Below are 12,641 nucleotides of genomic sequence, written 5' to 3'. Positions count from 1 at the left end.
AATATAAAAAAAAATGCATAAACAACTAACAAAATTTCTAAATGCATTAATGGTTTGTTTATGAAAGATATGTGTGTGTGTGGGGGTAAAAAAGGTACTTTTGGTAAAAACAATTTATGTTAAATGTCGACAGGGAGAGAGAGAGAAAGGAATAGATATAATGATTTCAGTACTGTGGCAAAACTATTTAACATTATTTAAAAAAAATAATGCTTAAGTTTAAGTTTTCTTTCGTTACTTAGTATTACCTATAGCAGGGCTTAATCCCAGCCATGATGACTGCTGGCTACCCAAACCTTTTCCCATACTGGCTTCCATACCTTTTTCCATTCTTGTACTTTAACCTCTTTCCACACGGGCACCTGTATCGATTTCCATTCATCCTTCCAGGCCTGTTTCTTCTCGGTGGCCCAGACTTGCTTCTTTTCCGTGCGCCAGATTTGTACTTTCTCTTCCACCCAGGTTTCACGTTTCTCCTTGATCCAGATTTGTTTCTTCACTGGTTTCCACACTTGTATCCATTCGACTTTCCATTCGAGTTTTTTGTCGGTTTTCCATTCTTGTTTCTTTTCCGTTTTCCATTCTTGCACTTTTTCGGTTTTCCATTCTTGTTTCTTTTCGATCTTCCATTCTTGCACCTTTTCGGTCTTCCATTCTTGTTTCTTTTCGGTTTTCCATTCTTGCTTCTTTTCGGTACGCCAGATTTTCTTCCATACCGGCTTCCAGATCAATTTCTTGCGCCACAAATCGTGACTGGTGTATTCCCAGCCTTCGTGATCTTTGCCCAGATACTTTTCGCCGGGTATGCCCATTTTAACCCATTCGGGTACGAACATTTTCTTCCAGTCGGGCACTTGTACTTCACGCCACACCGGCACCTGGATTTCTTTCCACACAGGCACTTGTATCTCCTTCCATACGGGCACTTTGATTTCACGCCACACCGGCACTTGAATCTCCTTCCACACGGGCACTTGTATGTCTTTCCATACTGGAACTTGTACTTGCTTCCAAATGGGTTTGGTGATTTTCTTCCATTCCGGTACCTTGACTTCCTTCCAGGCGGGCACCTCACGCTCTTCAACATGTGGTTTTTTGACAATCTTCCAATCGGGTACTTTTTCTTCTTTCCACACTGGTACTTTTACCTCTTTCCAAATGGGCACTTGAACCTTCTTCCATTTGGTTTCCCAGGCTTCTTTTTTCACCGTCTTCCAGACTTGCACCCAATCTTCCTTCCACGTCAGTTTCTTTTTCCACTCACCCTCGGGAGGATGGGCGAAGGCAAAACTCACTACGAGAGCACAAGTGGCACCCAAGAGCTAAGCAATGAACAAGAGAGAGAGAAAAAAAAAGAAAATTAGTTTATAAGTATCGTGTTTAATATAAGTTAATTGTGTGTTAGTTTGATGGTTTAACTAATTAATCATTAAATTATAATGTTTATTCAGTTTTAGTTTTTAACCGGATCTGTTTAGTTTTTATTTTGTTTCATTTTTTCTTCTTCAAATTAAAATAAATATCTCATATACATATATTTTATTGCTAATAATTTTAAATGTATGTTTTTTGTTTTAGTTTTATTTTTTTAATTATGTATATTATAGTTTTGGCGGCATGCGCAAATAATTTATTTTATTTTTTATGCAAAAATTTCCATGTGAAATTTTTAAAGCAGAGGATGTTGAAATTGTTTAAAAAATCATTTTGAAATAATGTTGGAAACAATAACAATATTTTGAAAACATATTGTTATACATTTTTAGATGTTTGCGTATATGTTGCTGGCAACATGTAGCTAGAGTTTAAAGTTGCAAGTAAGCATGTTGTTTTAGAAACATATTTGAAATATGCTGACGTTTTTCTATAAATATTGAATTTTTAGTTGAGTAAATATATTTTTGGAGATTTTTATATATTTGCTAATATGTTGCTGGCAACATGTTGCTAGAGTTTAAAATTATACAAAAACTATAACTAGATTGTGTTATAAGCAAATGGAAATTATTTTTTTTTGTTAAAAAGTCGATGTTGCTGGATAAATGTTTCTAGAAACCAACAATTATGGAAACAAATTTTAAGGTAGTGAGATTTTTTTTAAAAAAATGGAATTTTAAGTTTCCAAATGGCTCTCTTCTTAATATGTTGATCAATGGAAAACATGGTTTCAAACATTTTTTACAATTCCTGGCAACATGTTGCGTATGTTTTAAAAAATCAAAAAAAAAATATGTTTAATCAAAAGTATTTCAATTATTGGCAACATGTTGCAGTTGTTATTTCTTTAAAGCTTTGCTAACATCAACTTAATTTTGTGGTTAGAACCACATTTCTGTGATTTGGATGACATTTTTAATGGTAAAAAGAATTTAAAACGCTATAAACTTTTTCTGTTGAAACCCAAGAATTTTGAAATTTTTATTTATTTTGAATCTGCGATCCAATGGATAATAGCTGTTATATGTTTGACACATTTTAAAAAGTTGCTGGCTTTGTTTGTTTACCATTTATTTTAAGATAAACAATTCTTAATATACGATTCTTAAAATTTGAGATTTATTTTTCATTGGTTGCTGGCAACATGTTGTATTTGTTTTTTAAACATTTAAAATTGTTGCTGGCAACATTTTGCTCTAGATAATTTTTCTAATTGAAATAAGTGAGCTTCTTTGCTCAGAATCTGCTCTCCAAAGGAAAATAAAGTCTGATACATATTAAAATGTTTCTGGCAACATGTTGTTAAAGCTATTTAACATACATTTTGTTTAAAAGGCGCACGAAATCTATATAGCCCAATATTTCTTCTCCCATTTTCAACTCTGAATTTAAATAGGAAAAATGGGAACAGGAAAAAAACTCCAGCGCATTTTAGAGAATTTTTTTCATTATAAATGAAACATATTATTGCAATAATAACATAAATGTATTGAAAATAAACTAAATTTTAATTTTAGTTGGGCTTCATATTAAAAAACTACAAGTCCGACTAAAAGTCAAGTTGCTGGCAACATGTTGCATATATCGAAATATTAATAAGCTTTCTATAGTGTTTCTGAATTTTAGTTGCAATTGAGCAACATGTTGAAACTGTTGCTTTCTTAAATTCATGTTGCTGGCAACATGTTACAATAGTTTTATAAAATGTTTTTGATATTTGTATTATATTATTACTTAAAAAGTAATGAAGTAATTTTAATGCGAAATTTAAATTATTTTTATAATGTTGCTGGCAACATGTTGAGTTATTTAGAGATGAGGAAATTTTAGTTTTTCTAGGAAAATTTTAGTGTTTGTCAAATATGTTGTTTTTATTTAAATACATTAAGATTTTTACAAAATTAATTTAATCATTTATAAAAATATTAATTTAAAAAAGAAATTCAAATTAAATTTATTGAAATATTCTGATTTACTTCAACAAAAAAATTAAAACCATAAAAAATATTAATTTATTGAGATCGGATAATAATAATTTAAAATTTATACAAAAATATAATTTTTGAAAATTTGAAAAAAAAATAATTTTAGAAAAAATTTAAAAAAAAATTTGTGTTTTATATTGTAATTTTTGCAAATTAACAACAAAATTTAAATTTTGAGTTTTTTTTAATTTTTTTCTTGAATTTTTTTTTAATTTGCTCTTTAAATTTGTATTTAGCATTAATAAACTTGAAAAATTAGTTACAAATTTAATTTTGAAAATTTACAAAATTTTAATTTGGAAAAAATTAACACAAAAAATTAATTTTAAAAAACTATTTTCAATTTTAGATATTTCTCCACTAAACCAAATTTAAATTTTGAAATGATTTCTATAATATTATATTAAAAATCATGAAAAATACTTTAATTTAAAAATGAAATTTATGTTTTGCAGGAAAATTAAATTCAGAAAATTTAACAAAAAATAAATTTTAAAATATTTAATTTAAATTATTTCTCAAAAAAAGAATAAAATACTAATTTTTTTAAAATTTTGCTATTAAATCCGTTTTTTATATTAAAAAATCATGAAAAATATATTTCTTTAAATTCAGATTTATGTTGAAATTGTCTTTAGTTAATTGTTTGGAAAATTTAAAATTTGAAAACTATTTTTTAATATTTTAAAGAACTGTAATCCTTGTTGAAATATTCTCGTAAATTCTCCTTGATGAGCCATATTATTGAGTTAAAAAAATAAACGCACACAAAACTTTTTCAATACTAACAAATATTCGCGCCAAAAACACAACTAATTAACAAAATATATTGATTTGTTTTTAAAGAATTACAATATTTTTAGAGTTTTTTTTTTAAGAATTTCAATAAAAATTCCAAATTTCATTTTGTTTGATTCAAATTTAACACTTTTTTAAATAAAGTTTTTAAACTTTTTGATTATCATTATAACCGTTACACTTTTGTTTAATATTTATTTCATTATTTAAGTTTTATATATCCAAATTCGTTTGTTTTATTATTTTTTTTATTATAAATTTCCATTTATTGATTGTTTTGTATATAAAAAAAATCAGCCAGCACCCACCAATAAATTTAGGGATCTCATGCTTAAAACTCCCCAGTTGCCGCGTTAAAAGGCGTTAAACTTTATTTAGCACCAGTAATTGTCTGCCTCTGTTGAGGTCTTCTAATATAACTACCCACATTTCTCCACAGCGGATCTATTTATATTTTGGAAAAAGATCATCACCAGCCATCAACGAAATAAAACTTAAAAAAAACAAAAACACAGCGACTGCGAACAAAGTCGCAGCAACAGAGGCAGCATTGATAGTAACTGCAGTGCGAATAAAGTCGTGGCCACTTGAATGAAAACACACAAACCGAACCATTAACCGATACCGCAACATTTTCAAACATTTGGATACAAAACAAATCATACAAACAAAACACACTAAATATAAAAATTAAAAACGAAAACATACAGAGTATTTTAAAGCCAAGAAAAGAGCATAAAAACAATAAAATCGGTACTCAAAATTATAAGTTAACAAAATGCAGTAAATAATATAAAAATAATCACATTGAAACGATCTAGCAATCACACACACACACTCTGTCCCCTTTAAAGTAATGTATTTGTTAAGCAAATGATCATTAAATCTCATGGATTCTGCTCATCTGTAAACGCTTTTAAGTTTAAACTCAGTAACTAAGACATTAAAAAACAAACAAATAATAATAAGTACTGCAAAAATCTTTGTTTTATTTCAGTTTCCCTCCAAAAGTAACTAAAAGTTGTTTGTGGTTTTTTCCTCATTAAACTTAACTTAACAAAACAATAAAACTTCACTCAGTTTTATTTTAATTTTGGCTGAATTACCTCTCTTTTTAGGCATTAAAAAATATTCAAGTTAAAAACTTCAACTTTTTGCCAGAGACTTAATTGTGAGATGGTTTTTTATGCTCTATGGAAGTGGAAGAAATGCAAAAATTTGGTCATGATTTGTTGCTAAACTTATGAGAGAGAACTGACTAGCCACCGAAATTATGTGGTATGTCCTGGTGGACCAATATTTAATTCTCTGAACATTTTAGTTATGAATTGACCCATGGAAAGAGCGTCGATTAACTCTTTAAGATTTTTAGTGATGAACCAACAAACCAGGATATTATGATTTGTTCGTATCTTGATTTTAATCGTGATCGTAGATCGTTCCAAAAGGCATTTTATAAAAATGTATTAAAATTGGTTTTTGCTCTAGAAAATTATACATTACTTGAACATTTGTCCATCAATAATATTTCCTTAACTTAGATACCACATTATTCTACAATCTCTAGAAAAAATCAAATATCGGATGGTAAGAAGTAAATAAAATTCCACCATCGTTTACTATAAAGATCCTTCAAAATAAGACAACTCCAACAGAAGCTAATTGCGCCTAAATCATTTCGAAGCTAATGTTCGCCAGTTTCTTTGGAAGAACTGGATATGTGAATATCGTCTCATTAGACCAGATTAGAACGATCAATTAGGATTTGTAGATCGAACTCTCGCAGGAAGAGCTTCGTATTAATTAATTCAATTTAAGCTTAATTCAGCATTAAATATTTCAGCAATTAATTCCATATAACCGTTCCCAACATAGGAAATTCATTCATTGTTGAATTAATTCATAATGGAATTAATTCATAATTCAAGTTTTGAATGATTTAATTTTTATTAATTCAAATCTAATACAAATTGATTGAAAAATTTTTTTCTTCATTCAGTTTTAGTTTTGCTTTTAATTATTTACAAAATATATTTTTATAATAGATTTGAATAGAAGAAAAATTTAATCGTTCCATGGATTTGAATTAAATAGAACTTGAATGATTCAATAAGGTATTAATTATGTATATGGGGCATTTCGTGTCAAGAGAACCAACTTTTGAAATCTATGTTTTCCGATCGGGATGAAATTTGCACCAAGGTTACTTCTATTGAATAGTAACTCAGACACAATTTTTCAACAAGATCGGTCGAGAACTCTCTGAGTTTGACATTTTGTCCAAGAAGAGTTTTTTTCTTATCCATGTAACTTATTTTTAAAAAAAGGGCCGATTTTGAAAAAATGTTAGATTTTGCCAAAAAAAAAAGTCAAAAATTGTATGTTTTGAGTTACAAAATATTTATTTTGATATATGGATAAGAAAAAAACCCTTCTTGGCCAAAATGTCAAATTTTGACCCCCTCTAACTCAGAGAGTTCTCGACCGATCTTGTTGTAAAATTGTGTCTGAGTTACTATCCAATAGAACTAAACTTGGTGCAAATTTCATACCAATCGGAAGACATCGAATTCAAAATTTGGTTCACTTGACATGAAATGCCCCATATATATAATGAATATTCTATATAGAATAGGGTTTATAAAAAACCGGTTTGTCGGTTAACCGAAAATTGGCCTTTTTTAGAAAACCTCTTTTCGGTTAACCGACATTGAAAATAATTCATTTAAAAGTTTAAACAATTCTTTTTTATGTGTAAAGAACTTAAAATATCCAGTAAGTCCATTTTATTTTGCTAAAATTTCAAAATTATTATCTCAATCAAAAAATGTGAAAAATATTTTTTTTACTTAAATATTTGATAATTTTGAAATTTATTATCACATCGACTTTCTGATATAAAAATAAAATGTTCCAAGTCCCAAAAAAGGACTTATAAGATTATGTGTAATTATAAATCATACGAGGAGCTGCAGAACAAAAGGTACTTTTTTCGAATTTTGTTTACAGATTGATTTTTTGTAGTTTTTTAATATTTGGGTTGAAATCTTCTAAAAAAAATCAATTTCCCAAAATTTTTAAATTTTCAAAAAAGTATCTTTTGTTCTGCGGCTCCTCATACCAAATAAGTAATAATACTGCATTACCACATTTTAAAAATATTTTAAATCAAGGATTTTAGAAAGTTTTTTGTCTATCCTGTTATATTTCTGAAAAGGAACTTAGCACGTTTGTACACTAAACGAAATGATTAATAAAATAAAATTTTAAGGACAAAATACACTAACGAAATCAAATTTATTAAAAATGATATGTACATCAAAGATATGTACATCAAATTCAATTTAACGTTTGGTAAAATCATCACTAAGTTTTTAATTGTAAGATTTAGCCTAAACTTCTAGAGTTATGCGGAAAAAGCTGCTTAGGTTTCAAATCAGACCAAATTATTGATATAATGAATATAAAAAATGAAAAAAAAAAAATTATTTATTTTAGTCCCAAATTTTAAAAACCGGTTAACCGAATGATATAAATCATATAAACCGGTTAACCGAAAATCAACATTATAAATTAACCGTTTCTCAAAAAACCGAGAATTCGAAGAAAAATCAGTTAACCGTTTTATAAACACTAATATAGAATGAATATTTGAAGTACTAAGAAATTCGTATTGAATTCTTTAATGAATTGATTAAGATAAAAAATTAATTTGAGTTTAAAAATTGAATTAAGAATTAATTTTTTCGAAACTTTGCTCACAGATCAGCTCAAACAAGTAAATTTTTGAGTACTCAAAGCAATTTATTCCTAATACTAATAAATTTGTTGTTAATTAATATAAATTGGGAAAAATCGGTAGAGGTTTGGATCCGATATTAGCAGAAATCCAGACTAAGGTAGGTAAAAAATATGAAATTATAATTTTGAAATGTGAATATCTCGTAAATTGTAAGAGATAAATACAGTTTTTTGTAGCTCTCGTCTTACATGTATACAAATCTTTCAAATATGATAGAGAACAATCATTTGGAATCATTTCCAATATTTCATATACCCGAGTTACCCCACTTTAAAGTGTTTAAAGTCCAAAACTTAAATTCAGCTGCACCTCCTCTATAGTTTATTAAAATCGGACTATTGGTTTAGAAGTTACAGATTAATTTCCATTTTTTTCCTTTCCCCCACTGCGCGTCTGACTGTCTGTCTGTTGAAAACACAATATAGCCCAAACGAAATGAGCTAGCTGGCTGAAATAAATGAAAAAAATAATCTCTGTTTTTATCGGTCTTCACCTAGCCCACATACAATGTCCCGCGTAATACTTTTTGAGCAGTCATAATTATGTTGATTATGCGGCAATTATGATACAATTTTGCACAAATTAGTTTTAAGTAATCTGAAATTATGCTGTAAAGTATTTAGAAAATCGGGCAATATTTCTCACCAGTCGCTATGCAAGGCCCCCCTCAGAAAATGACTTGAACATTTAAGTTTTATAGGAACCTAAATTTTTCTACAAGCAGAGAAAAAAACATGGTTCAGAAGGGTTACTACAACTATACTATTTTCTTAGTAACAATATATTGTTGTCGTTTGTATTGTTCATGTTTGTCTAAGCTCTTTTGTTTAGGTTCACACAAATGGCGGCAAATTCAAAACTTGCTTGAATATTGGGACATATCACGGCGTTTTTTTAATTATAATATTTCGAACAGTTTTTAAACTTTCTTTATTTTCTAAATTTTTTTTTCCATTATTCATTAGAATTATAATAATATGTCTAAATTTCTAAAATTACTACAATACCTTAAACGGTAACCTTTTTTATGGGCTATTATGTTCAAATATTTCCAAACCAGAGGTGGTTGACTTTAACGGCCTGTATTCCCCTTATGCTCTAACAGGGACAGATACATAACATAAGCTTTAATTTTCTGAAAGCTATGTCCTCCTGTATGATATATTTGTACATAATTTTGCAATCAGACTATTAGTTTAGAAGATACAGATTTATTACCACTTTTTCCGGGTTAGCTTTTCCCGATTTCAGTAAAATCTTCTGTATATAATTCCAACGGATTAAGTAATAATTTTCTGTTTTTATACCCTTCACCTCGTGAGAAGGGTACAGGGTAGGTTTGTCATTCCGTTTGTAATTTCCACAATATAATTTTCCGACCCTATAAAGTATATATATTCTGGAACCTTATAGATAGCGGAGTCGATTAAGCCATGTCCGTCTGTCTGTGTGTCTGTTTGTTGAAATCAATTTTCTGAAGACCCCACATATCTTCGGCATCCAAATCTTCAATAATTCTGTCAGACATGCTTTTGAGAAGTTTCCTATTTAAAATCAGCTAAATCGGTCCACGAATGGCTGAGATATGAGGAAAAAAATCAGGACAACCTCGGTTGTTGACCTATTGTTTACCTATATCTGGAGTACTAAGAAATTAATATAGACAATATGGATATCTAATGATAGATATTTGAAACATCTTTGCAACGACGTATTTAAGACCATAATAGTTGGACCTACAATGGGTCAAAATCGGAAAAAAATATTTATTAACCAGAATTTTTTTTTACCAAAAAAAAAAATTGAAAAACCAAAAAAAATTTTAAAATTTAAAAAAAAAAATTTTAAATTTAAAAAAAAAATTAAAATTTAAAAATAAAAAATTTTAAAATTAAAATAACAATTTGCAAAAAAATTTCTAAAAAATGAAAAAAAGAACTTTGAAAAAAAATTTGTTTATCTAAAAATATTTAAAATTTTTATTTTGAAGTATAATTTGGTGAAGGGTGTATAAGATTCGGCACAGCCGAATATAGCTCTCTTACTTGTTTTTAGATAAAATAGACTAACTGTATAAAATGGAATGCAGTATTATTTCCATAAATTGCATTTTGCGTATAAATAAAACCGAAGTTATAAACAGCTGTTGAAAAATATTTGCGTAGGAAAACATAAAAACGCCTAACGAAGATTTAAGAGACTTGAAAATATATTGATTGAATAGAATTTTTTGTTTTAATTGGGTTTTTCGGAATTTTTCCAACATATTTTCTCAACTCACACAGCCAGCTACAATCATATAGAATTACACATAGAGCGGAAACTAGAAAAAATTCAAACAAAAAAAATTAATCGAAAATATCACACATACGAGTATTGTTTTTGAGTTCTCGTAGTTTATTTTACTAATACATTCTCATCACATAGGTTTTTGACAAGTGAGTTAGGTATTTGACAGTAGAGTTTGCAATCTATATATATTTATCTATGGCTACAAATTTCTTCTTCCTATTCATAAATTAATTTAAAAAAATTTGACATTTTCTGACATTGTGTATGGCAACATTACGATGTTTAAACTAGAACCCAAAAACATCAAAATGGATTAACGCTAGATTAGATTTATTTTAAGACTAACTAATTTGATTATTAATTGGCATGATCTTCAAGTAAAAAACCCGCCCTAAATGTCGTTAAACGTGTATTAACGCCATGTTATTTAACTTCCAACAAAAATGTGTCGCAAGAACCCTCTTTTACATTTGCCATCTTTTTTTTAGATTTTCGTCGTAATTAAACCAATGGGCTTTTTAATTAATTATGGTGATGATGTTGATGATCATAATGAATGATCGTATGTATAAATTGCTAATTATACATATTTCTACAACATAATTTAACGTAATTATCATGTTATAAAAATAGCATATTCTCTGCTACAACAACAACAACAGTAACTCCATAAATTTGCTACTACGACTATGTATTTAATTAATTCAACGACATTGAGTTGTTGTATTTCTCTTCGCTGTGTTTGTTGTACATATTTCTGGTGTATTTCTGCAGAAAACTAACCTGCCTCAAATAAAATTTTATTATGACGAATAAAGGGGGGATTTCCCCCCTCATTCGTTAACCACAAACCAAAGTTATGCAGAAGAGAGAAGTCAAGATCACAATTAATTTCATACACTCTCTGTCTTTCTTTTTTTTTACTCTCACTTTTTTCTTACTGCCGCTACTTATTAAAAATGGAGTTTATTTTCTTGGCAAAATGAGTAAAATTTTATGAAATTTTGTGTTAAATATTTAGTGCAATTTGGTTTTGTTGTAAAATCCGCGCAATGTGGTGGTTGGTGGCTTAAAATAACGTTTCTTAATGTCGTTTAATTGTAGCACGTATTTACTGCCATCGTGACATCGATCTACATGTTGGTTAAAACATTTGTTTTCGGTTATTTATTTCAAATTAAACTTAAAATTGATTCAAATCTAATGGCACAGTGCGCCCAAGTCATTTAATTTTTATTTATTTTGTTCGTGTTGTTATGGATGTTGTGGTTGTTTTTTTGTAGTGATATATATAAACGTTAATATATCGATTATTAAGTTATTTAAATCGATACCAAGGTTTTCTTTATTTGCAGTTTTTATCGACGATTTATTTTTATAATTTGTTTTTATTTTTTTTGTAGTAGCTTCTTTTTTTTGTAATTTCATGATTTTTAATTCGTAGTTTGAAAAAAAATGTATAATTTAATGCTTTGCACTAAATTTAATCAATTATTTTGCGTTTTATCTTGTTTTTATTTTATTTTTTTTTAATTTAGGTATAACAAATTGGAAATAAATGTGTTATTTATAGTAAATAGCTAATTAAGTTTAGCTAATGGCAAAATAAAATCAATATAAAATAGAAATAAAAATGTTTTATTGTTTAATGATGAACAAAAAATCTGTTATTTTTTTCTTTAAAAGGTAAATGTATTTTTTTGGGGGGAAACGGAAATGCTTAATCTTTTAATGTTTATGGGTGAGATTCCTAGAGATCTTATTCAATAAACTATCTTCTAAAAATAGATCAACTCAGCATAATAATGGTAATAACATTACAGCTTAGCAAACCCCTGAAATGTCTGCTACATATCATCTGCATTACTTAGAAGTACCCATCAGTTCTATGAGACTGTCCTGAAGTATTGAATAGATCTATCATTTAGGGTGACAACTCGTTACATACCTAGCTACATGACTAGTTATTTTAACACGTTCATATCCTAACCTAACTTGTTACTTGATATTACTAGTTATTATACCCTACACCACTATAGTGGGGACTTAGAATCACTTTCTGAGTCGATTAAACGATGTCCGTCCGTCCGTCAGGCTGGTTGGCTGGCTGTCCATGTAAACCTTGTGCGCAGAGTACAGGTTGCAATTTTGAAGATATTTCGATAAAATTTGGTACATATAATTTTTTTGGTCCAAGTACCAAGCCTATTGAAACTGGCTGAAATAGGTCCATTATTTCACCTAGCCCCCATACAAATGTCCTCTCGAAATTGGACTTTATCGGTCATAAATGTTTAATTTATTTATGTAACTACACAAATTCCGCT

The 12,641-nt window shown here is 28.4% G+C and overlaps 1 protein-coding gene across 1 annotated transcript; it reads right to left on the bottom strand.

Moving 5' to 3' along the window:
• Positions 1–221: 221 nt before the first annotated feature.
• LOC135960243 (uncharacterized) lies at positions 222–4,646 on the bottom strand. The gene is made up of 2 exons (XM_065511486.1): positions 4,529–4,646; positions 222–1,322 (listed from the first exon to the last, which is right to left on the bottom strand). Exons 1-2 carry the CDS (start codon positions 4,547–4,549, stop codon positions 261–263), a joined length of 1,083 nt encoding a protein of 360 aa, XP_065367558.1. The 5' UTR covers positions 4,550–4,646; the 3' UTR covers positions 222–260.
• Between the last annotated feature and the right edge of the window lie 7,995 nt (positions 4,647–12,641).

The sequence above is a fragment of the Calliphora vicina genome, chromosome 5, assembly GCF_958450345.1.
Source record: "Calliphora vicina chromosome 5, idCalVici1.1, whole genome shotgun sequence".
NCBI lineage: Eukaryota > Metazoa > Arthropoda > Insecta > Diptera > Calliphoridae > Calliphora > Calliphora vicina.
This window is presented reverse-complemented; position numbering and strand designations above follow the sequence as displayed.

Coding starts and splice junctions, on each gene's coding strand:
- LOC135960243 (XM_065511486.1), bottom strand. CDS start 4,549: ATGAGATCCCTAAATTTATTG. Junction 1,323..4,528: donor TGAGATCCCTAAATTTATTG/GTGGGTGCTGGC, acceptor TTCATTGCTTAG/CTCTTGGGTGCCACTTGTGC.